This window comes from Cydia pomonella, chromosome 14 (genome assembly GCF_033807575.1).
Source record: "Cydia pomonella isolate Wapato2018A chromosome 14, ilCydPomo1, whole genome shotgun sequence".
In the NCBI taxonomy this organism is placed as follows: Eukaryota; Metazoa; Arthropoda; class Insecta; order Lepidoptera; family Tortricidae; genus Cydia; species Cydia pomonella.
The window spans coordinates 17024743-17051840 of record NC_084716.1 but is presented as its reverse complement, the minus strand read 5'-3'; the positions used below and the strand labels follow the sequence as shown (position 1 = coordinate 17051840).

General features: G+C 37.2%; 2 protein-coding genes across 6 annotated transcripts in view; one reads left to right on the top strand and one right to left on the bottom strand.

Annotated features, from left to right (window-relative positions):
• Positions 1-9990: 9990 nt before the first annotated feature.
• LOC133525081 (paired box protein Pax-6-like) overlaps positions 9991-27098 on the top strand; it is a 73424-nt gene continuing 56316 nt past the window's right edge. For 2 of the 4 annotated variants that reach the window (XM_061861315.1, XM_061861314.1), the window contains exons 1-4: positions 9991-12394; positions 20130-20253; positions 23256-23421; positions 26257-26437. In XM_061861315.1, the coding sequence (XP_061717299.1) occupies positions 20163-20253; positions 23256-23421; positions 26257-26437 (438 nt within the window). In that variant the 5' untranslated portion in view covers positions 9991-12394; positions 20130-20162. The remainder of the gene's footprint in view (positions 12395-20129; positions 20254-23255; positions 23422-26256; positions 26438-27098) is intronic. The other 2 variants (XM_061861317.1, XM_061861316.1) reach the window with 2 other exon arrangements.
• On the bottom strand, positions 13724-17381 carry LOC133525080 (DNA topoisomerase 2-like). 2 transcript variants are annotated; one of them, XM_061861311.1, is made up of 3 exons: positions 17179-17381; positions 14698-15626; positions 13724-13875 (listed from the first exon to the last, which is right to left on the bottom strand). In XM_061861311.1, the coding sequence occupies exons 1-3, from the start codon at positions 17315-17317 to the stop codon at positions 13822-13824; spliced, it is 1122 nt and encodes a 373-aa protein (XP_061717295.1). In that variant the 5' UTR covers positions 17318-17381; the 3' UTR covers positions 13724-13821. The 2 variants fall into 2 exon arrangements, with proteins under 2 accessions (XP_061717295.1, XP_061717297.1); XM_061861313.1 differs by having other exon boundaries at positions 14698-15505; positions 17179-17375.

The window sequence follows — 27098 nt, the reverse complement described above, 5'->3', positions numbered from 1 at the left end:
GTTAAATATCAGAATGGAAATCGTATAACAAATCTCTTTAAAACCAGATATTAATTGCTTATCGTAGGAAAAAACAAAAAGCCGTAATTGGAAAGTAAAACGCCCTAGAACAGAAATGTGTCACTTTCTGCACACTTCATAGATAAACAACGACTTACTTTCAGAGAATGAGCAATGAAAAAATAATTACTAAGTACACGATCTTTATACAACCAGTACTATAAATATCGATACAATCTATAAACTTATTTGGCGAATTATCGTTATCTTACCTGAACTAATTATGTTGCGAATTGTACAGTCAGCGTCAAATACTTTGTAGCAGTCAAAGTGGCCAAATAGTTCGGTACACCATACTAAATATATGGTGAACCGAACTATTTGGCTACTTTGCTTGCTAAAAAGTATTTGACGCTGACTGTACTTACCTACTTCTTACTAGTCTATTTTATAAATATTAATAACAGCGCCAACTATTAAGATATCAAGTGAACTAAACACATAGCTGCATAGCTAATTCTTACTTAACGTTCGCTCCAAGTTGACAATCTCAAAGTAGTGCCCTCTGTGTTGCCACGCAGAAAATAGTTAGCGTTCACGGCGCCTTGGTGCGCCATCTGTCGTGGGGTAGCAAAAACATGTTACAAATGAGAGAACTGAGCTATAAAAAATATCATAGATGTCGCTACATGTCTATGTATACGTTCCGGAGTGACCTGAGTTCATTTAAACAAATTTAAAGTACAATAATATTATAGGAAGCACAGACTGGAGCGAAAAGTTAGATTTCTGATTTCTACTTAACTGAACTAAGAGGTGTTATGATATTTCAACTATAAAATACTATGCAATGTAACTTGAAGATCGCCTTTGAAGAAGGACTCGGTAATTTTAAAAGTTTTAAATGGTTCATTTGATTTATTTTCTAGAATATCTTATATTTTAATTAGTGAACATTATTTATTATAATACACAAAATAGTTAAAAAAACTATTGCTTTTTCTATTAGGCCTGCAAGTAAATTCCATAAATAAATTCCTCTTCAATGTATATTGCTAAACATAACAACTACTGGTAGCCAAGGTAAAAAACGGGCTCCCTGGACAATAGGAGCTCCTTCCCCCTCTTTTTATTGGGGGGGGGGGGGATACGTGATGAGCTTAGTTCAGTGGTGGGCAAAGTACGGCCCGCGGGCCAGCTCCGGCCCGCGCAAGGCTTTCATCCGGCCCGCCGCCGGTCCATCGAAATAATTAGTATACTTATAGCTCGAGAGATAACGGTTTCAAATCAAAATGTATTTATTTATACTGCAGTTCCGGCCCTCCTCGGATTTTTTTAAATTTTCTGGCCCCCAATGAAAAAAGTTTGCCCACCACTGGCTTAGTTTGACCAATTTAGTATACTTATGGTGGTTTTATCTGGCTTATATGTATACTAGTGGATGACAATATTGACAATGAATTTAATTTTAATTGGAGTCAAACCCTTTATTTTAAAAACTTACAATTATCTAGCAAACCTCATTTACTTACATTGTGTGAATTGTGTCGCTCTCTAAAGGGGCCCACTGGTTACCAGTTCGCCGGACGATATCGACCTCTCAGTTATTCGTGATTGACGATATCGTCCGGCGAACAGGGGGCCTACCGCGAAAATCGAAGTTCGTCAATTGCAGGCATTTTTCTCTGTCACTCTAATGACATCTTAGAGAGAGTAAAAGAGAAAAATCCCCGCAATTGGCGAATTACGGTTTTCGCGGTAGGCCTCCTGGTAATCAGTTAAACACAAATGTCAAAATTACAAACGGTTATCAAGGCCTTGTTCGATTTGACAGCCTATGACAGGTAACGCCAAGTCTCTAGAGTATGGAGTGTGGAATAAAGGAGTGAAATCTCTTAAGGTAGAACTAGAACTGTTGCAAAAGTGTCCAGCTGTCAGCTATAAACATTAGTTCCAAATTTCTCCAGAGTAGCTAAGAACCTATTAGGCGTTATTGAAGGAGTGAAGTGCGCTGTCTATGATATGATTTTTTTTTTCAAGTATTCTAGGTATTGTACTCGTAACGCCACCTATGATGACACTTTTTGGTACATAGAGATTTCATTCATTACCTCCACCTTCCATAATTTTAAGCTAAAGAAGAGACACTTTCGGATTCCACTCGCTAGTATGGAAGTCCCGTCTCTTAAAACGTAGTGATTATATGCTCTTTGACACTTTCCAGATACATTTTCATACATTGACTCGCCTGTTGCTATCTCTATTGCACATGCATAATTATATTGCTGTCCCATGATGCCGGTTGTAAATGTCACTGTACAAAGTATAATGAAAGCGTCTCTTCTTTAGTTCATTTGATAATTTTAGAAAAAATAAGCACTCAGTATTTCAAAGCACGCGGACCAGGATATGTCCTTAAACTACGTCCAAACGAGAGGTACGGGCATTGTGAATGTCATCTCGCTTTGTGTGGTAGGGCACAGCAGATGTCATTCCAGATCTAGAGCAGAGTCCAACTGGGAAAGTACCTCCACCTTACAGAAAACCGCAGCCACATAACACTAGATCCTACCCATAGTTCAACGAGGGTGCAGAGTGTTAGGGTCGGCAACGTGCATGTAGCTCCTCTGGAGTTGCAAGCGTCCATAGGCTACGGAGACTGCTTACCGTCTGCTTATGCTTGTTTATGCGTCCGCTTGTTTCCACCGCCGTAGTATAAAAATAAAAATTAGCAAAGGTAAAAGACCTCCCTAAAGACAATTTATTTTCCATTTAGTCCCACGGAACCCTAACCTAACGTTACCAAACAAAGTAACTAGGCGGTAGGCGCCTACACAGTCAACGCAGACAATAGCGTAACTATTTGCATATTAATTGCATCGAAGGAAGTGCACTCACTGCGTTTTTGTGAAACAACGCAGGTAATGCCAGTTTCACAAACTCCTATGAAAAATCACTAGCTTTTCAATTCTGATCCTAATTACCTACATATAAGTAATATATTAAAAATGACGTGATTTAACAAAGAGGCGAGTTTTTATTATTCATTTATTATTTTCTATGCGTATCAGACTGGTATCAGATATTTGCGACTGTTGGTTGCGAGATTTACAATGATGCTAAGATGATGATGATGATAAGATGTAGGTACTATGAAATAATAATAAGCTATATGCATTATTGTGAGTTTAGGTAATGTCTAAAATGAAACACGTGTCAATATTCAGGTTTGTTCATGTCACTCATCTCAAATGCTTACTAACGATGTTTAATTATTCAGGTTTTATAGTAAAAAAATAGTTATTTACGATACTAGTGCGAAAAATAGGAAATTCGTAACGAGTGGCGATAAATTAAAACACGACCGAATGGAGTGTTTTAAGTCGACACGAGTTGCGAATTACCTATTCGCACATGTATCGTACAACGTTTTTCAGTACATATGGCTCTTTAAAGTTTCGACATAGTTACATAATGTGCAAATTCACGCACTAGTGCGAAAAAGTACCACCATATGTACTGAAATAGTACATTACGATACAAGTGCGAAAAATAGGAAATTCGAAACGAGTGGCGATAAATTAAAACACGACCGAAGGGAGTGTTTTAAATCGACACGAGTTGCGAATTACCTATTCGCACATGTATCGTACAACGTTTTACAGTACATATGGCCCTTTAAATGTTCGACACAGTAACGTAATATGCTACTTCTCGCACTAGTGCTATAAAGTAGCCCCATATGTACTGTAAAACACTATTTTAGACTTTTAGTTGACTCGTAAGAAAGTATTGTATACAATAGTGATATAATCAAGCTCTTCAATCTCGTACCTTACTTAGGCCACTCAGCAAGTGTCGTGGCCTAAACTAGGAACTTGGCTTGAAAGCTCTTTATATACTATAGTTAGGTTTGTTTTTCTGAAATACGAATAGTTCTACTAAAAACCCTTTTTTTTATCATTTTGGAATAGAGCTGATTTCTTCAAAATGCTGGATCGGTTTTTTAACAAACATAGCTAAGAACCACCACAAGGAAACTCGTTTTCACGTTAAAAAAACCGCATCGAAATCGGTCCATTCGCTGGAGAGCTACGATGCCACAGACAGACAGACAGACGTTGGCGTCAAACATATAAGACTCCCCTTTTTGCGTCGGGGGTTAAAAATAGATATACCGAAGTTCTACGCCGCGTGCTAATGTCAGCGGCATTTAAGCCTATCTAAAGTGGCGACAACTGCGATGGTGTGGTCATGATGTGTCCCGTATGTCTAATGACAGAGATGCTAAGCGCATCTTCTACCATAGAGAAATAAGAAGTAATAGAGTGCTCACTCCATACATCAGTTTTGGTACCAAAATGATTATTATATTCGCAGTCGACATCTAGCATCGAGTAGCGGAACTCTCAGTACTGCTACTCGACAATAGATACCGCGGCAAACAAAAAGTCTAATGCTCAACGATTTTCCGCTAATACGAGTATTATAACCAGAGTAACCGGAACTCTATTTTCAACTCCTACACTTACTCTGGTTATAATATTAGCTGAAAATCGTTGAGCATTAGACTTTTTGTTTGCCGCAATATCTTGTCAAGTAGCAGTTCCGCTACTCAATGCTAGATGTCGACTGCGTATATAATAAGCATTTTGGTACCAAAACTGATGTATGGAGTGAGCACTCTATTACTTCTTATTTCTTTATACTTCTACTAAGCAAAGTGGTAAGCGGAAACAGCCGGCCTAGCCAAGGTGACAATCACTATCGCTACGACAACGAAACGCTTTGTGTCTCTCTATCACTCTTCCATATTAGTGCGACAGTGACCGTTGCGTTTCGATCGCTACGGAGCGTATCCGATTTGCATGTTGGCTACGCGGCCAGAGCGGCCAACTTTTGCGCTACAAAGATGTGCTGAATGCGTAGATATGATATTTAACCATCGCACTGGGAGACTTCGGCACAGGACAAGATCGGCCAAAGTGAAGACAAAAATGCAATCATTTGAAGAACAGAGGCAAGTAGAACTCGACGCGAAGCGTAACGAGTTAAAGGTCCGACCACCTGCGGTCATAAACTACAATTTTGTCGAAGTGGTGCTGATGGGTGAGTGTGGCCGTACATTTACAGCAAAAATAGACTACGTCAGCCACCTGAGAGCTCAGGATCGTCGCTCTCATTAGCCAGTACTAAGTGACAAACTCAGTCGCCGAAGCCGGAACCAGCCAGGACGGGATGATTATGATGATAGATGTAATTGTTAATATGGTGAGCGACGACCGGTTTGGCCTAGTGGGTAGTGACCCTGCCTACGAAGCTGATGGTCCCGGGTTCAAATCCTGGTAGGGCATTTATTCGTGTGATGAGCATGGATATTTGTTCCTGAGTCATGGGTGTTTTCTATGTATTTAAGTATTTATAAATATTTATATATTATATATATCGTTGTCTAAGTACCCTCAACACAAGCCTTGTTGAGCTTACTGTCGGACTTAGTCAATTTGTGTAATAATGTCCTATTATATTATTATATTATATAATATGACCATGTTCGGTATTTATCTATAAGTAAATTGCTGGTTTACCCCTTTTACCATTTTAAACACAGCTGCATTTCAATTCAACCGTGTATTACTAAGCCTCAGGCTAAGTAGGAACTTGTAACAATACTTGTAAGCCTAACAAATCTGTCCCCTCCACTTGAGCGGCTAACAGGCTTACTCGCCCTTTGTTTTACTTGCCACTTAGCTACTCGCATCGCTTCATCTGAGTACTGCCGGTCGGTTTTTTTTCACCACACCAACTGGTAAAGGCCCTGAGATTGTTCATAAACTAATGATAAAGTTGCATTTTATCCACATGTGAGGCAAAGTAATCAGATGCAAATTTTGCGCTGTTTCCTTATGCTAGCTGGTAGAATTGGCTACTTGACTGTTTTTAGGGTTCCGTAGTCAACTAGGAACCCTTATAGTTTCACCATGTCCGTCTGTCTGTCTGTCTGTCCGAGGCTTTGCTTCGTGGTCGTTAGTGCTACAAAGCTGAAATTTGGCATAGATATATAAATCAATAAAACCGACAAAGTCGTACAATAAAATCTAAAATTTTTTTTTTTAGGTTACCTCCCATACACGTAAAGTGGGGGTGAACATTTTTTTTTACTTCAACCCTACAGTGTGGGATATCGTTGGAAAGGTCTTTCAAAACTAATACGGGTCTTCAACAAACATTTCTTGATAAAGTGAATATATTCGGAGATAATTGCTCCGAAAGAAAAAAAAAATGTGTCCCCCCCCTCTAACTTTTGAACCATGGGTCCAAGAAATATGAAAAAAATCTTGGAAGTAGAGCTTAAGAAAGACATTAAATGAAAACTATAGCGGATATGATCAGTTTAGCTGTTTTTGAGTTATCGCAAACAGTTTCCCCTTCATAGTAAAAAGACGTACACCCACAGTTCACCCCTTGGTTAACAATCTACCATACTTTAAGCTCCAGTTTAGCTTATTGTGACGGAAGAGTAACTACGGAACCCTACTCTGAGCATGGCCCGACATGCTCTTGGCCGGTTTTTAATTTTTTTGTAAATAATGTCAAACGATCTTGATTTTCCTGAGGATCAAATGTCTATATAGGACTCATGGCATTTAAGCAACACAAAGATCAGAAATGAGAGTTAAAGTCTGACGCTCGCACTCGACGATTGAAACGCCTCTAACAAAATGATGACGTCACATCATATAAGTCTGTCCTAAATGTATGGAAGATCAAGGAAATTGCCATTTTGAACCTGAAATATTACGTTTATGTGTATAGTTGTCATACAATTTATTTTTCATTAAAATGTAAGGAATCGAATGGTACCATTTTCTTTGTTATTTTTGAAGAACAAAAAAAATTTTTTTGAGATTTCGGAGCCGTGTATTTTTTTTATAATCTCAATATAATTTTTTTAATTCCACTTTTTAATAATGGATGGCTCATTTTCTATCCATTTAACTAAATTTTGTTATAATATTCAACATGTGTCAAGTACCCAATTGACTTTTAAATGATGATTTTGAATTACTTTTTTAGGACGTTCATTAGGATTTGATTTGGTTTGATTACTTTGGTGCTTCACAGTTAGTATTTTGTATTTCACTCGGAGGTAAAGTTTGTTTAACCTTCGTGCCTTAAAACCCTCTCAATGCTCAAGATTCTACTTCTCGAACTAGAACTAGTATCACATATGATACTTTTCTTCGAATTTAAAGTTCACGCTAAGTTATGGAACCTAAAGTTATCTGTGTAATTTGTAACATGCTTTGAATGCTATAGGAAAGTATTAGACAAGGGTACAAGGGTATTACAGAGTGCAACTGGGGAAGTACCTCCACCTTACAGAAAACAGCAGCCAAATAACACTAGACCCTACTCATAGTGATGTTTCTGCCGGTGAATAAGGTCGCCAGAGCTCAACGAGGGGGGGGGGGGGGTGTTTAGGGTCGGGTAGAGTTGCAGGCGTACGTAGGCTACGGAGACTGCTTACCATCAGGCGGGCCGTATGCTTGAGTGCCACCGACGTAGTATTAAAAAAAAAAACCAATGCGCTCCCTAGCGAACGAAACGCAACTGTCACTGTCGGACTAATATAAAAGACTGAGACCGTGCGAAGTGCATGTTGGGGGTATGTAAAGCGATCCCAGCGCATAAGGTGGTAAAAATAACTAACTGCGGATAGCGTCTTTAACATTTCGTACAAGTTATATGGCTCGAAATGAAACTTTAATTTACGATTACTCGTGACATATTCATTTAAATTTTATGATGTAAGGGACCATTGTAACCTGTATGAAATGCTTATTATAACTAACGTATTTAATTTGATAATTATCGATACTGTATCCGTGTAAATAACTTCGCAAATGCCATACCACATATTATATGATCTTTTTCTATAAGTTAAGAATGGGTATAGTAAGTTATCTTTAAAAGATAGACATTCAACATCGCTGACTTTTTTGTAGACTCATGAAAGAGAGACAACGCCACCATACATTGTGTTGTTATAGCTCAAACGGATCAGGCAGCGTTTTCCATTAAAGCTCCTAGCCAGAGTGATTTTTTCCGACAACATCGTTATATTTCAACCAATTTACACAAAACCTTAAGTTATATACCTAAACCTTCCTCAAGAATCACTCTATTGATAGATTAAAGTTGTATGAAAATCCGTTCAGTAGTTTTAAGTTTTGGAGTAGTTTTATAAGATGTAGTGAATTAACGTTTTCCCCTAGACTTGCGGACGCTAGGTTGCGTGACAGTCGTGCACATAGCGAAATGGAAGACTGATAGAGAGAGATCACTACGGAGCGTTAATGATGGAACCTCATGGGCACGTTAGCTAAGCATCCAGGTTATGGATGCTCTGACATCGAACATACAGGAGGAAGCACCCTGGTGTATGCTGTTTGCTGACGACATTGTGCTTGTCGGAGAAAATGCACTTGAGGTCCAGAGCAGACTGGGAAAATGGCAAGAAAAGTTGGAAAGTGTGGCACTGAAAATAAGCAGAACCAAAACGGAGCATATGTTCTGCGATTTCGGTGGTTTATCCAGTTTTTCCCATATTGCCTTAGACGGTGTATCCCTACCAGTCTGCTCCGATTTCCGGTACCTTGGGTCATTGATCCAAAGTGACGACAACATCGACCGTGACGTGAAAAATAGAATAAATGCGGGATGGATGAAATGGCGACAGGTCTCTGGAACAACTTGCGATCCACGAATGCCCCTTAAATAAATAAATAAATTTTCTTTATTTCAGATACATGCGATCCATAATTACACAATCATTAATATTATAGCAATTTTGATAAAATTATTTAGACAAAATATAAATTAATAAAAACAAATATACATTAAAATTACAATACTTACTTAATTACTTGCACACATAAAATTAAAAACTAAAACGAATAACATACAATTGATAAAAACTAATAAATCAGTTAGACGCCCTGCGCAGCTTATCCCAATGAAGCTGGAAAGGGCCGTCTAGGCGCTCTGCCACCATCTGAAGGAGGCTATTCGGGCTGCCGCGCAGGCGCCTCACCAAGGACGCAACGCGCTTGCGCATTATGGCATGGAAGCCGTCCGTACGTCTCTCGCAAAACATTCCCGATGCACTGCAATGGCGCGGCAGCCCCAACAGCATCCTAAAGCTATTATTATATTGGACGCGTAGGGCGCTGAGAGCCCGTAGTGTGTAGTTAATCCATAGGCTGCAAGTGTAAAACGATTGACAATACGCCTTAAAAAGGGTAACCTTAGCTTCTTTAGTACACCTTGCGAACCTACGAATCAACATATTGCTCCTTACTGCGAGCGCCCTACGCTCCCTCTCCACATCTTTGTCGTCACTCAGACTCTCCGTGACCCAGTGTCCAAGGTATTTAAACTCTTTAACGATACTAAGAGGTGTGTTGTCCATTTTAGCCGGCGGCACGCGTGGATAATGTTTGGTACCCGCCTTAAAAACCAACATCACGCTCTTAGACGTGTTGTACTTAAGCCCGTGTGCCCTGGCATACTGTTCACAAATACTGAGCATCTTGTTGAGAGCGTTGACGGATGGGGCTAGCAGCACCATGTCGTCTGCATAACTAATGTTATTCACAAAAGTGCCATCCACAGAGCATCCTACCATGGTGCTACTGAGCTCCCTAATCAACCTGTCAACGTACAAGCTAAAGAGCCTGGGCGACGACAAGCCACCCTGTCTTACACCACATTCCAGCCTGTATGAGACTGACAGCGAATTAGCCCACCTGACAACATTTCTCTGATGGTTGTACCAGTACTTAAATAATTCAACCAACTCACTGGGTAGGTGCGCATCCTCATACAGTTTCTGCCAAAGTTTGTCGTAGCATACCAAGTCGAAGGCCTTTGACAGATCGAGGAAACATGCATACACAGGTGTTTCCCTGTCCAAACTGTCCTTAAACTTAAGGGGAAAATCTACAGGACGATCGTGAGACCTGTTGTAATGTATGGATCAGAATGCTGGGCGACGAAAGTGACGGATGAAAGAAGAGTGCACGCAGCGGAAATGAGAATGTTGAGATGGATGTGTGGAGTGACGAGAAAGGATCGGATTAAGAATGAGTATATAAGGGGAAGTTTGAAAGTAGCACCGGTAGCGGAGAAGATAAGGAGTGGTAGGTTAGCGTGGTATGGGCATTTAATGAGGAGGGATGAATGCCATATAGGAAAAATAATGTTAGGAATGAATGTTGATGGACGGAGAGCGGATGGTAGACCCAAAAAACGATGGATGGATTGTGTGAAAGAGGATATGAGAAAGAAATGAGTGAGTGCTGAGGTGACGAAAGATAGAGGAGAAGAACATGTTGTGCCGACCTCACATAACGTGGGATAAGGGCAGGAGGAAGAAGATTGTCACGGCTCATGGGAGCCTGAGGTCCGCTTGACAATTAATCCCAAGATTTGGCGTAGGCACAGGAAAACATCGTGAGGAAACCGGACTAATCGCAATAAGGCCTAGTTTATCCCCTGAGTTGGAAGGTCAGATGGCAGTCGCTTTCGTAAAAAGGGCGTAAGCAGTAGCCTACGCCAATACTAGGGATTAGTTGCCAAGCGGATCCCAGGCTCCCATGAGCCGTGGCAAAATGCCGGTCCAACGCGAGGAAGAAAAAGTATTATTAACATTATATGGGCGACATGCTAGAAATAAAATATTGAATTAAATTGAATTACCTACGTAATCACTAATAATTAATAATGACTGTTGATGAACTGGCCTTTCGTTAACATTATCACGTCATTTTAAAGTCTCCTAATGTATATTCAAATATGTTGCTGTTTACACATAGGTACGTAATCCACAAATAATCTAAATAAAACAACGAACAAAATTAACCACATAAAACAACCGCAAAACAACTACTTACATGTCCCGTTCTATTTCAAAAATAGAACAACAGAACGGAATTCGAATCCAAAAGCGCGCGAAAACAAATATATTCAACGCCTGGATTGGCTGAAAAAGAGCGGCGCTCACATGCCATTGGTCAAAGACAATGTTTGTGCGAGTAACGGTTTGTGCGGGGGAGTCTGGCCGAAATCCGACCGCAAATGTTGACAGATCCCTTACGAACTAGCCATTGCAAAACCGACTTTATCATTGAAGTATAGTGTTGGTATCGTTTTGAATGTATCGTAGCCTGTGGGAATATGATGAGAGGTGTAAAGAGGACGGAACACGGGTAGTGGTGCAGTTAGTGTGAAATGAAAGAGACCACAAACACTAATTAAATTGAGAGCCTATTAGGAATTAAACCGTTTAGATGCTCGGGTCGGGTTTTGGTTTAGTAATTTTATTCAAACTTTTTTTTTTAATTTTTTTAAAATGTTATATTATTTTTTAAATATACAATCTTATAAGTATTCAAAGTGTGTTTGTGTGCCTAAATTCCCATCTTAAACTTAATATCTAGTAATGGCAGAGAGTCTCTACAACTCTTCTCTCGACGGCTTGCATAATAATTTTCAAATTTCCCACTAGTTAAGAACTTTCCTAAAGCTCGTGAAAAAAAAGGTCAAACTAGCTCCGGGTTGCCTACGAATATTTTTAACGTGATGCCTCCGACATGTGGGTGAGTAGACACAGGTATATTTTACAAAACTGAATATTCAAGCTACAATTTTAAAACAATATTTGGAAGTAAAAATGAAATTTAATAATTAATAAATAGTTCTAAAGATTGTTAATGAGATTCAATTTTCACAAAATAAACTGAATAAGCTCTAACTAAACCCAAACGCACCGCCGATAAGAAACTTAAAGCGATAAATTTAATACCACCATCGTTACCAACCCCTTATTTCGCGAAATAATTTTATTATAATAGATAATTTAAAACTGGCCAAGTCGCCCCACCACTGGGGGGGATAATATGAGGAATGGGCGGGGCATAAATTAAAACAGAAACACACATAAAAAGCCGTCTCTCTCGCACAAATGAGCAATCCTAAATGCAGTAAGCGGCTTACAATAGGAGTTGACACTCGGTGGTATTGCGTGCTCTTTCATTCTCGCAATACTGATATATTTCCGTTTCAGTCTGTCGCTGGGCCCTTTATATTTATAAAGGTATAGACCCAAAGCCCCACGTGAGATTGTGTTTTGTAATCAGTGAAGTGGTATCTTTGTGCGAGAGCGCGCGATGCGGCCCGTTTGACAGTTGACGTTTTTTTTGGCGCGAAGACGAAGGCACAAGTCTTGTGAACTTTAAAAAAGTTGAAGTGATGGTGGACACCAGTTGAAGTCTGTTTCAGTTATTGCTTTTGCAATAACTTGGATTTTTATTTTAAGGAGTCAGTTTAGGTAAGTTTGTTTGTTTGAAAAATTGGTTAATTAATTCAAATATACACAAGAAAAGTTACTTTCCTTCCTAAATTTCTTCAAACAAAAAATGGAGGAGTTCGGTTAGGTAAAACTATTTTAGTATTCCTAATAAGGGTCATATAGTATAACAGCTATATCTAATGCCTACATACATACCTACCTACATAACTGTAGATAGTTAGGTAGAAGTACAAGACTGTAACTAGGATCTAGAAATTATGGTTTATCTAATATGAACTATAGAACTCCTATGAGACTCCAAACATGTCGAAATTATTTAAAACGGGTCACTCACGAGCAAAAATAAATTGAGTGAGTGACCCGCTAATATGTATTTTTAATTGTCTTATTAGTATGTAGCGTGTTCCCCACAACTCAAAATTTACTTGAACACAGCTCTGTATTTTTTATAAAGTTTTATTAGATAAACAATCTGAAATAAAGAAATTTATTATTATTATTATAAACTTTTTAATAGTAACTGAATACCCACCTAAATATCTTAACTATATTCGACCAGTCTTAAGAGAACGTAGTTAAATAAATTTAGTAAAGATAGGTATATAGTTTACTTTAGTTACTCGGCGTTAAAATATAAGTATAATACTTACGTACAAAGTTCCCTGCTTACCTTAATTTACTAGCAGGCCTGGTATTCATTTACACTTAATACTTTTATTGTAATATTTATCGCTCTAAATGCCGTAAATTCTTATAATTATACTTTTTATTAACTCGCTGTTTTAAAGTAATAGGTATTCATAATATTTTCGTAAAATAAATGGGATGAAATGGTAAATAAGTTAAATTCATAAAGAATAGCAGAATTGGCAATATTATTTATTTCAGTGCCCGTCAAACTCATGTTTGACGGGCATCAAAATCATAAAAATCAATAAATCATTTTATATCTTTGTAATTTAAAAAAATACTTCTGTAGTTATTAATAAATAGTACCGATTTAATATATTTTTCTGTGTCAATTTCAATGTACTGATTAAGGTACCTATTTAATTTAATAACAAAATTTTCATGAGATACAGACATATTAAATATATTAAATCTGGTCACTCATATATTTTAAGTCGAAGATTGATCGACATGTTTCACTTCATAACGTCTGCGTCAGTTGGCTAACGCATGCTCCCGTTGAAACTTCTCGTTATGAAGCGAAACATGACGAGCAATCTTCAAGTTAAAATACGTGAGTGACCCATTTTAATATAGGCATTTAAAACGTATTTATACGAAATTAATTTAAGATTAAAATTATCTGACCAGCAATTTAGCGCAATAAGTAGGAGAGTATTACATAAATAACACGGATTACTTTATTATACCTCTTGTTGTAGGCAAAATTATTTAAGTAAATTACAGCTCCACTTAGAATGAGACAAATAAAATAATTAACTAGTTGTTGAAGCGCTTTCCGGATGATCCCCCAATAGCACGCGAGGTCTCTGAAAAACGGGAAAAACAATTTATATTCAAAAAAAAATTATATCAAAGGAAATATGGACATTCTTAACCGCTTCAAGAAGGGCAAGAAGGTCCCGAAAGCGGTGAATTTTATCTATAATTATTTTAATATATAAAAATATTAATATCGCTCACAGATGCGTCTGCTTAATAAAAATGTATTTAAATTCAAGTTATCCGTATATTAACATACATAATATAGTTTAAATCAACTACTACAAGATGATAGAAACTTTATTAAAACTATTTTTGTATACGTATAAATATTATTAAAAAAAGTTTATATTATACATATGTACACGTGTAGTAGTGCTACTACTTGAAGACGCAAATCCATTTTTTATTTATTTCCTAGTTTATTAGAACTTGCTTGTCTTAACAAATCAACAAGTCACTAGATTCGGATCAAATGAACTCTGTATGGAATTTGACATAACAGAGTGTACTCACGTCATCATTAACGCCAAATTTCTATGAAAGTATGACGTTTGTAATGACACTATCACACTTTTTTCGGTTTAAGTCCATGCAAAGTTAGCTTAGTCTAACGGTGGCCCAATAAAGCCTAACCTCTTAATATTTGATAGTTGCCTGTCATACTTACTTTATCATCATGTTCATGAATTTATACCACTGATGACAGTGATGACCATTTTTTTCTCAGTTCTGTTTTATACTTTCATACAAAACCAATAAGTGTATCTTGTTAAGCTTTTAAATGACGAACATAATAGGAAAAAAATACAATTCTTATTTCTCCTAAAACTTGACTTACCTACCCAATTTATGGAAAATTTACTTACACTCCATTTTCGTCTAGTAGTAGTGGGCGTAGGTACAGTTGTTGTAGTAGTAGTACTAGTAGTAGTAGGTACGATTGTTAATTCTTCGGCTGTCGCTTCTTCACTTTTATCATCTATATTTGTTAGTTCCTTTTCATCAACACCCTTCCACACGTCTTCATCAATTGTAGTTGCTTCTCCTACTATATTTCTTAATTTTCCATCAATGGTACTTAACCCCTGATTATCATTACTAGCAGCTAGTTCCTTATCATTTTTTGATTCTTCAACAATTGATAATGGATCGTTATCGACATTACTCGGTTTTTTGTTAACAGCTTGGTTTGCTGCATTAATATTTTTTGAATGTTTGTTGTTCTTGTCGGCTTTATTCGTAGGTGAACTGTACGTTGTTGGATTTTGTTGCCATAAATCTAGAAGCTTAACGCGGAAATATGCGGTAGAAGATTTATTAACTGTATTAATTTTTGTTGTTTGTTTATTAATATGACTTGTATTTGATTTATACTCTTGCACCTTCTCCGTTTTACTTTTGTTGTCAGTATTTTTTAAGTCACTTTCAGTTTTATTTGCTTCTCGACGAGTTTGTTTTGGTAAAGTGGATGTTGTTTTTAATTTAGCCGTAGCTTTTATATCAGCCCACATTTTATTGTATTCCGCTTTCTTTTTAGATTTCAAAAATGCCTCCCTGTCTTTGAGTTGTTGTTCCACTAACGTATTTTTAAATTCTTCCAAAGACATGAATGGGTGCGGGAATTTAGCTTCTAAAGGATTATTAATATATATTGTTGAATTAATGTCCGGACCGCTGCGTTTGATAACAATATTATGCATTTTAATTCCATTTACGTCTTTTAGTTTACTCAGGTGTACTTGATATAACGAGTCATTTAGAAATACTCTTCTAGTTAATTGTGGAGTTTTAAGATCTGTAGATTAAATGGTTCAGGTTTTAAAATGACCAGTGTTGTAGACAAAAAAAGCGTTAAAACTTGTATAAACTCTTTCAAAGTTGCGAGCCAATTGGATGTCAAGTAACTCTTCCTAACTAGATACCTAACGATAAAACACGATATGATATATAATAATTTTTTGTACCTCTACTTAAATAAATTTTTTGGCACATGCCTTAACGGCGAATTTATTCTACTTAAAAAACGAACGTAACGAAAGTCATTGAGACTATTCAAACAAGCCCTACTTCGAGGTCGTTGTGATGATTTATTACAGAGTTTCTACGTCTACCTTCTGTCTCCATCATCAAACCAGACATCCAAATTATGTAATTGTATATATATGTTGTAGTACGATAAATAAAGGCGTTATATAGTTATAACCCTAGGGATATAATTTTATGTCGTAACATAGTTATACGAAAGCGGTTCATTACTATCTTACTAGGAATATAAATATAATACGTCTTTAGTTTCGTGATATAGTTATATTACTGGATCGGTTGTACACGACCTTTGATGAAAAAATTATTTATAAAAAAATACAATCATTAAAATACTTAAGGACTAACAAATAAACTTAACTGGATTACTGGATTAAGTTTAGTGAAATAATTGTAGGTGTAGGTAGGTATAGTTATATCCCTAGGGATATAGTTATATGCCGTATAACTATAATCATATTCCTAGTAAGATAGTAATATCTTACTAGGAATATAACTATAATACGTTTCTAGTTTAGTAATATAGTTATATTACTGGATTATGTTCAGTATTATGATTGTAGCAGTGTAGTGCGGGGGTGCGGCGGAGTTGGCGGCGGGGGCTTCCCGCACGTCGCTCGCTAGTCGCTACCACAAGCAGTCAGTCGGCATCAGTTGTTCGGCGTTCACGTCACGTCACGAAAGCTGGTGCGAGATTTGACAGAATTTCTATGAAAATAGCTGTCACTCAGTAGAAATCTCGCGCAAGCTTTCGTGAATCGACCTGTACTTTTACGTAATATTGCTAAAAAGTATTACAACTAATTGCAACCAACAAAGTTGATTTTGTAATAAAAATAAAAACGAATATGCTTACTCTTTTCTTTAATTCCCAGGCAGATTAATAACCATTTAACCACATTCGTTTAGTCAAATACCGTATTATAGTTATATTCCTAGTAAGATATTACTATCTTACTAGGAATATGATTATAATACGGCATATAACTATATCCCTAGGGATATAACTATACCTCCGCCGCACTCCTACCTACAATTATTTCACTAAACTTAATCCAGTAATATAACTATATCACTAAACTAAAGGCGCATTATAGGTATATTCCTAGCAAGATAGTAATGAATCGCTTTCGTATAACTATGTTACGATATATAATTATATCCCTTAGTTATAATTATATAAAGGCTTTATCTAACGTACTGCGACATATACACACATTATATACGATTATTGTTGATTAAATAAGGTTGTAAAAGGTTTGATATATTATTCTAATATATTAAGTTGTAGATAAGGAACATACCAATACCATCTTTAACGGCACTTGATATCAACTCATACAATTTTGTTATGTTTTCTCCCCACCCCAAATTTTCGTCAGCTCGGCAGCACTTTAGTATAAAAAATAATACAAAGCATTTATGTAGCAACGTTGATACCATTTTAATGAAGAGTTGAAAGTACTGGTATCGAAACACTGGCGTTGGTCACGGGCGAATGCATCATTGCAATTTAATTTCTGATTAAATCATGTGTGGGTTATAGTTCTTAGAAGCAAAAAATAGATTTAGGTCTGGGTTGTTGGCTGCCCCATAATATATATATATATGAAAACGTGTGCTGATATTCATACTGATAGGAAATAATATTACACCAATTTAAAGCTTTATACGGATGCATTTCGTCTATCTATCTATGTATATTATGTTAAATGTCAGGGATCGTCATGTGTTAAAAAAGTAGGGTTCTATCCACAAACCATTAAAAAATATTACCGGGCCATTAAATGGCCAAAAAAAGTGGTCACATAGGCACTATAGAATTATATCTGAGCAATACACAGTAATTAGATTCATACTTTACTTTCTCGTATTTAAAAAAAAAATGATTTTTTTACGTTATTTCTACTCAAAATAACTTCTCCTAATAGGAGAAATAAAGTGTCCCAAAATATCCATATATTTTTGTTTCCGTTACCGCCATACAAAGTCTATGAAAAATGGTAACGAAATGGAAATAAAGATCTTTGAACATATTTTTTGTCGTATTAAGATCGAAAGAGCTCATGATTCTGAGTAGAAATAACATAAAATAAATTAATAATCCAATTTAATAAAATCTGTAGTGTATAGCGTGAAATATAATGCCCCCTGTGGGAAAACGCAAAGCTAAGGTCTAATAAAGTAAAGCCAAATTTTCTGATTAAACTTTTAATATCCGCGTACAGAAGTGCTCATTTTCTATTCACCATGATAAAATTTAATCATTACTTATCTGCACAGGAAGCTGTTAGCTATTGTCCATCATTTATCTCATATAAATCGGAACCAATACTAAAACCTGATAATGAAATCCACCAGGAAAGACAAAACTTTCTAGAGCGAAGGGCTGCGTATATGGCATATACTTAGCATATTTTTTTAGCAGATTATATATGACCGTAGTATTTTTTTTAAATGTCATGCCCCAATTCAAATTAGATTCATGCACTTTGGTTCCTTGCCATAACTAATTGAGTTCTATTCTGAGAACTAATTTTTTTTTATACTACGTCGGTGGCAAACAAGCATACGGCCCGCCTTATGGTAAGCAGTCTCCGTAGCCTATGTACGCCTGCAACTCCAGAGGAGTTACATGCACGTTGCCGACCCTAAACCCGCCCCCCCCTCGTTGAGCTAAACTAATACTAAAACTAATCTCCTGTATCATGCTTAAATATAATCGACTTTAACAACAAATGGTCTTAAAACAATTCGCTATGTCTATTTTAATTTTAATAAATTTAAAACAATTATGTTTTATTCACCATTTTTATACTATGTACCTACACATAATGTATAGGAATATAGTTTATTTGGTTCTTATATATCGACGACCGGTCTGGCCTAGTGGGTAATGACTCTGTCTATGAATCCGATGGTCCTGGGTTTGAAACCCGGTAAGGGCATTTATTCGTTCCTTAGTCATGATTATTTTCTATGTATATAAGTATTTATATAAATATGATATATATCGTTGCCTGAGTAACCACAACACAAGCCTTCTTTAACTTACTGTGGGGCTTAGTCAATTTGTGTAAGAATGTCCAATATTTATTTATTATTATTTGATTATTTATACAAAAACTTAGGTTAACATATGGGTATATGACAAAGAAGTTTGACAATTTGGGACTACGTAGTAGGTTGTTTTATGTATGTTTTCTTAAAAAAATTACCTCAACAAAAACATGAAAAAATTTCTTAGTGGTAGCTATAAAAAAAAATTGAAATAAATTCTCGTTAACGGGTCACTCACGCGATTTAAGACGATTATTTCTCAACCTGATTCGATCCGTTATCAAGCATCGTCAACTGGATGAACATCTGTAGCCAGTGTAGCCTGTGTTTATATCAACTTGACTTAAATTACGTAAGTGACCCGTTATAATTTTTTATTTACCAACAAAGCGTAACTTTTGATTTCCCATCCATCTTACCGAGGCTGCATTTTCCGAAAGATTCAGTGTTTTCGGCATCCTTTATGTATATCAAAATAATACATGTATTATGAGCTCTAATAATTAGTTCATTTGCAAGAATACCCCCTGTTAGGAACAGAACAAGTAGGGCTTAGAGTTGTTTAGTATTTAATAATTACATATTTACCTACATAGTTAGATTATTTACTAATTATCGGAAAATTGTAAAAAAAAACTTCAATTTTCACTAAATCAGATCCAGACGTTACATAGGGCACATAATCTATTTAACACCAATTTTCAGCTTTTCCAAAGCTTCCGCCATTTTGTCAAAAAAAGTGATTTTTATCAAATAATAAACTGCACAAAATAGACTAGTTAATAATTAAAATGAAAAGTACCTATTAACTTTCTCCTTCAAACAATGTCGGTAACATATTATGATTTTCTCGTATTTAAATCATACAGTGTGCATGTATAGGTTAAGGGATGAATTCCGGGAATCTGTGCCATTTTAGTATTATGGAGGAACAAACATCGTAACATAAAAACTTTGTTAATCAATTATATTAATTAAAAAAAAACTTCAGTGAGACTCAGACTTATTAAACATATTAAAAAGGTGTTTATGTCGACAACTGGTCGATATGGATTCAAATTATCGTTATGGAGCGAAATATATCCAGCAATTTTCGACTTGAAAAACGTGAGTGACCCTTTTTAATATATTTAATTTATAATACTAGTAGGATACTCTTTTACTTACATATTCAAATCTGTGGTAATATACCCAGGGCGGCACCATAGAAGAATACGGGGTGTACACGATGCTGCCAGCGCAGCAGCTCCCCCCGATCAGCCCCTGGCCGCCCGACGGGGTGCTGGACCGCATGGACGACCTGGCGCACAAAGGTAAAGGTAATGGTGATTACCATCCCATACTACTATGACCTGCAATCATTGCTAAGGATACACGTACAGATGTATCCGACAGATATTAGGCCCGGATATGTCTGTGGACATATCTACCGTAGGCACATCTGGGGGCCTAGCCAAGTCAATCAATCAATTTATTTATTACAGACAACGTAATGGTCCACATATTGTTAGTTTTGAACTTAATCTACATGTTAGTTTACTAACGCTAATAATAAATTAATAAAAGTGATATGGTCCTCTGGCTCATTTTGCACATATGAGGACAATTAAACTTATTGGCTATCATGCTTAAAATGCTGTTGCCACTCCCGTCAAACAGCCACCCTGTCAAGCAGCGAGGCAGTTTTCTTGCGCCAGACGCCATCAAAGCCGACGAGCTGCAGAACAGCGGGAGTGTCAACAGCATCCTAAACGCATTATTGTATTGGATGCGCAGGGCATTGTAAGCACTTTGAGTATATCTAACCCACAGACTTGACTTGTAAGATAATAACAATGCCAAATAAAAAGAAAAAATCACGTGACTATTTCCATACTATCTTTTAGATATTTTTTTTTTTTCGACTTCTATCAATCATTGATCAATGATTGTCATCTTGGTTATGCCCCCTGTGCCTAATTTTTGCCATATATTGATAGATCTGATCGGAAGTGAGATCTACCAGATAGATCTGATAGATCTGTGTGTTAGATACACCTGTGTGTATATCTATATCCCTAGCAAAAAGCTTGCACGGGAAGCTCGCAAAAATATGGGACACGCTATTAAATACTTTAAATCTCAAGATAAAATTTGTCAAGAATTCTTTACATACTAAATCTACAATATTTCAAGAATTTCAAAGGCAGGTATCAACGTTTTAAGTTGCGCGTTGTTTGTCTGTAGGTATATAACTATATAATACAGTTCCATTACACTATAGGGTCATTTGTATAAAATAACATGTTGACAGATAGTTTTGCGTGCTTCGTTGTGCAAATTATTGTTTTAATTGTATCTAAAGCTGAACTTCCGAGCATAGCGGGGGAATCACTTTCACTAATCAAAAATAAAAATTTGTGATTAGCGAAAGTGATTCGGCAATTAGGCCGTCAACAAATTGGAATCCTACAGGATTGGCCTGGTGGTTCTGTGGTCAAAATATAAGAAATAATGCTTGCCAATTTTACATGATCCCATGGTGGTACAGAGTTTCGTTCAGCTCAGTGAACAAGGAGTGTAGTAAAAAGTCAATAGAGCAATTCTTATTGGATCAATAGAAACACTTAGAAAATAAACAGAGATACTTAAAGATATAAAACTAAATGATAATACTAAAAATATAACGAATGCATAAATAAAATTAACAATACTTACGTAGGAGGGTCATACGGTTTCTCTTGCCCCGAGAAAAATAAAATATGTATTCCTGGCTTAAGCTTATTGCATTGTGAATAATATGAATAACTGACCGTCAGAAGACTAAAACAATCCAAGTAAGTTAGTTTCAATACAGACGGACCTCGTCGTTCGAAATTTCAGCTTTATTGCGTTAGCTAGGGTAAACATAACAAACATTGAATAAGTGCCTTTACATGAAATATATACCTAGGCCTTTACGTTTCGATTCTACTAAAAAAAGTGATAGGCACAATATCACAACTCATTTATGATTGATTATAGGTATATAGATAGATAGTGTCAATTACAAAAGTTATATATGATAACGCACGTTACACACTTATTTCAAAATGAAATAAAAAGGATAATGATTGGCCGTCGATTATATCGTAATTAGGCTATAGTTCCTCACAAAATTCAAAAAGTCGCAAAACTATGATACGCAACCCCGGCTAACGCAACATAACCATACACGTAGAAAATAAAAGTTGTATCTTCTGTTCCTAAAGGAGTTCTCTGGAGCCTAATTTCATATTATTAATTACATAGTCCAAAACCGGTTCTGACTTTTAAATATAAATTTAATATTAAGGGTCACTCACGTTGTTTTAAAATCAAAAATAGCTTTTATTGTCGACATGTTTTGATTCATAATAATAAAGAGAAGCTTCAACCGCGTTGGCTGACACATGTCAAGTACTTTTTTTATTAAAAAACGTGAGTGACCCTTTTTAATACATTTGTTTCATCCATATTCTTAACTTGTGGAACAGAAAATGCAAATTAGAATCGAAATCTGTGTATTAATGTTTGCCCGTTAATTAAATATTTGATAGATACGCGAAATGTCGATATCGATACGAGGGCTCGCAAGTGAATTTAATTACATTGACCAGTTGACCACTACTAGACTTACTTGTGTAAGTCGACCGATCGAACAAATACAGCAATGCAAGGAAAATCGCATGCGACTTCTCGCACCATCTACACGTGCCTTATGACTGCGACGTTTTAATTCCCAGGTAGAAAAACGTAATTGTAGAGTCCGTCTAAAGTAACTTTGCGCCGCCTTGAACAGGACAAAGTAAGGGAGCAGCATTATAAACGACATATTTTCATTAAAAATAAATATAATAATTTTAGTCTATATACGTCCCACTGATGGCCACAGGTCTCTCGTGCGCGAGAGGGCTTGGGTTATAGTACCCACGCTAGCCCAATGTGGGTTGGAGACTTCACATACGCCTTTGAATTTATGCAGGTTTCGTCACGATGTTTTTCTTCACTGAATTTTTTTTTTTCATAAAAAATGACACTATCATACTTTGTCATTGCAAATGCCGCGCAGAGTTAACTTGGTCCGAGACTCTACGTTACGCTCCGAGTTCTCCAACCATAGACAAAATTCAGTTCGCGCACGATTCGTAGGGGTTCTGATAAAACAGCTGTGCTAAGCCAAAACATCTTGACAATATTGCTGCATGTCAATATATTTTTGGGTTAGAACAGCAAATGTTCCTAATCGCAACTCACCTGCCTCTAGTGTAAGCAAAATTGGAACAGCTGATTAATTGGAGTAAGCAAGCTTATGGTGCGGCAGGTCACAGCGGTGTTAACCAGCTCGGCGGGGTGTTTGTAGGAGGCAGGCCGCTGCCGGACTCCACGAGGCAGAAGATCGTGGAGCTGGCGCACTCGGGCGCGCGGCCCTGCGACATCAGCCGCATCCTGCAGGTCTCCAACGGCTGCGTGTCCAAGATACTCGGCAGGTCAGTTGCCCGCGGTGTTTGTAGAAGGCAGATTGCTGCCGGACTCCACGAAGCAGAAGATCGTGGAGCTGGCGCACTCGGACGCGCGGCCCTGCCACGTCTGCCGCATCCTGCACATCTGCAATGGCTGCGTCTCCAAGATATACTCAGCAGGTCAGTATCACCCGTTGTTTGTAGAAGGCAAGCCGCTGCCGGAGCCGGACTCCACGAGGCAGAATATTATTATGGTCCTGGCCTTATGTCTCGATACATACAATACTTACAACTGCATTGGTCTTTGAGATACATGGTAAAACAAAAACAAAAAATATCAGAGCAATTCAACATTAAGCAATACCTTACTATGCAACATCCAAAATCAGCATCTATTTATATCGACCACTTCAAGACAGACCGTAAGCAATATTTTGAAACATGATATTTGCCTACTTTTTGCAAGAAGATATCTAAGCTTCATTTCGAAAACGGCCTTTAAGTTCTTGTAGTAAAAATGCTCGAAATATTAATCAAATTTTAACAACCTGTTGCATTTATGAGTATAGAGACACTGTCATATATACTTGGCACACTTAAGTATGACGAATTGTCACATGTGAAATATCGTTAGATTTGACTAAATATTGCAGCTGCAGTTATTTAGAAACCCTCTATTTCTGCAACTATTTATCCGATCAAACTATAAGCAACACAACACCAACTATTCCAAAAATGCAGTTGAAACAAATACCTCCGTCTAACCGGTCGCGACCGCACTCATAGCACGCCGCACGCTGAAACCGCAGGCTTACCTATTACACGAGCCATTTACAGCCCCTGACTACTAAAACCCTGCCTAACTACATCTTATCTAACACGTACCTACACTGCAAACTCAATCTTAGTTTCACTAAACTAGAGTCCAAATTACAAGTAGAAGTATTAGGCTTATTAAGAGTTTATGATAGTTAATATTGATATGTCTCGACTGGGTTGGAGCGGACAACGTCAAGGTGACGTTGAAGGTTGGTTTTGGGTGACAGTAACTTGAAACGGTTCTATTTTTGAAATGATTGGATGTTGATTAATTTTGTTGCGGTTACCGTTTCTGTTTTTTTCTAGCCTCATATATGACGTCTAATAAATAAAACTAAAAAAACGTTTAAGTATATGCACTGAAAAAAAAAAAATCTATCCAGCACACATTAACGTGATTTTCATTATGATTAACTGGTTTATAGAATATAAAGAAATGTTTGAAAAACAGTAAAATACAAAACAATAACTTTAATTGTTTGAACATTTCTAAGTATTGAAAAAAAGATAAAAACAAACGAATAGATCGATTTTAGCTAATCAAAAAAGTAAATTTTCTGTCTTTTCGGAACAGTAAAATTTACTGTCTCGTTCGGTAGGCTCATATGGAACTGTTTAAAGCATTTAACGTTAATGCAATTTCAATTGTTTTAAATGTTCTTTTTTCTCAGTGTGTGAACGTGAACAAAACATACCCCTTTTCAGACACTTAAATCCATTCCACAGAAATAAAGTTAGAATTTATTTTGGAGAACTCGTTAACAAACATCCGACGTAATAAATCACATAAACAAAAACAGCCCTTTGGGTGGTTTATTAGAAACACGTTCACCCACAATCCATGTGATATTACAAAATATTCTCGTACACAGTCTGTTACCTTGATGGACATGACATAACTTTTCTGAAATTAGAAGTTAATAAAAGAGCTTGATATTCTTGAGAAAACGTTTACCTGTCTCTCAAATAGCCCATTTCAACGCAGACATGTATATACCTTCTTTAACCGTTTTACTTCGACGACAAAAACCGAACCGTCGACAGCTGACACCGAAACGCCGGTATCACCGATGTGGCGGTAACCGGACACGGCCCACCCTCACGCACCATGCTGCATGCGAATATTCGAGGAAGGGGTAATTGAATACCTGACTGTTAAGTCTTCACTTCAACTTGGAAATGGGAATATGTTGGCAAATTCAGTTACTACGTTAATAAATACTGTATTCACATGAGGTATAAGTATCCAAAATCAATCAAATATTTGCTCTAACTAATTCTAATTTAAGACTTTTAAATCTATCAAAAATCAGTCAAATAGTTGGTCTAACTACTTTTAATCCAGTTTTTTTATACCACGTCGGTGGCAAACAAGCATACGGCCCGCCTGATGGTAAGCAGTCACCGTAGCCTATGGACGCTTGCAGCTCCAGAGGTGTTACATGCGCGTTGCAGATCCTTTAAAAACCTGTACACTTGAAGAACCCTATACTGTATGCCCTCGGGAAAACCTCGGCAGGGAGCTCATTCCACAGCCGGAACGTCCGCGGGAGGAAATTCCTCTTAAACCGCACAGTGCGCGACCATTTAGGCTCTAGGGTATGAGGATGAACATCCTGCCGGCGAGCAGTGCGGTGATAGAAAGTGGCCGTTGGCATCATGTCAAACAAAATCCAATGGATATCAAAAGCGTAAAAAACGCCGTTGAAAACCACGTTGTCCAAATTTATATAAGTAAGTTTTCACCTTAACAACCAAGCACCTTAAAGACCAAAGCAATTAAGGTTGTAGGGTAGAGTGTGCGGAGTGTGCCAAGAAATTCAATCACAAAGATCACACACATACATACACAAGTAGGTCAATCACACAGATAAAACATTGCTTAGGTATTCAGACATTTATTTTTTTGATCCCGAACAAAACCGCCCTCAGTAATTCTCAAACTCAACTTAAACAAAGTAAAATGAATCACATGGTCTTACAGACAGTCTCCCAAATAGATCCACAATAAAAGCTCATATATTAATTAACTTAAAACCCCAGGTACTACGAGACGGGCTCCATCCGACCGCGCGCCATCGGCGGCTCCAAGCCGCGCGTGGCGACAGCGGAGGTGGTGTCCAAGATAGCGCAGTACAAACGTGAGTGCCCCTCGATCTTCGCGTGGGAGATCAGGGACCGTCTGCTGAGCGAGGGCGTCTGCACGTCGGACAATATTCCTAGTGTGAGTACTGAGTACCTTGTTTTATACTTTAATTGTAGGCCTATACTGAAAAGTTTAATGCAAAGAATATACTCGTATTTATTGCGATCACGCTGGTAGAGTTACGGGATAACAGTGAACGGCAGAATAAGGACACAATGAAAAGTGCCGTTTTTAGTTGAAGAAATGTCATTTTTGACACTGACATCCTGCTGACACTGCCGTATGCAAGAAGGTTTAATGTGATGGATTTAATTACATCAAGGGGAATTACAAACTTTTTTAAATAATTTAATCATGATGCACCTTACAGAAAACCGTAGACAAATAACACGACCCTACTCATAGTGTTGTGTTCCTGCCGGTGAGTAAGGTTGCCAGAGCTCAACGAGGGGAAGGAGGGTTGTTAGGGTCGGCAACGCGCTACCAGGAGAAGTATGGAAGTTATTGCGTGAGGATGGATGTAAGTGGCTGACTTTGTTCTTCAATAAGTTGTTGCACGAAGAAACCATTCCCGACGAATGGTGCGACAGCATGCTGGTGCCCATATTTAAAAACAAAGGGGATGTACAGGAATGCAACAACTATAGAGGAATAAAGCTCATGTCACATAGCATGAAAATATGGGAAAAAGTGATAGAGAGACGCCTGAGAGACGAGAGTGATATAACACAAAACCAAT

Excerpts from the sequence above, each read along its gene's own strand:
- LOC133525080 (XM_061861311.1), bottom strand. The coding sequence starts at position 17,317 with ATGGTATCAACGTTGCTACATAAATGCTTTGTATTATTTTTTATACTA. Across the intron at positions 15,627-17,178 it reads TGCCGTTAAAGATGGTATTG|ATCTTAAAACTCCACAATTA; the intron begins GTATGTTCCTTA and ends TTTAATCTACAG. Across the intron at positions 13,876-14,697 it reads CTACTAGACGAAAATGGAGT|AGACCTCGCGTGCTATTGGG; the intron begins GTAAGTAAATTT and ends CCCGTTTTTCAG.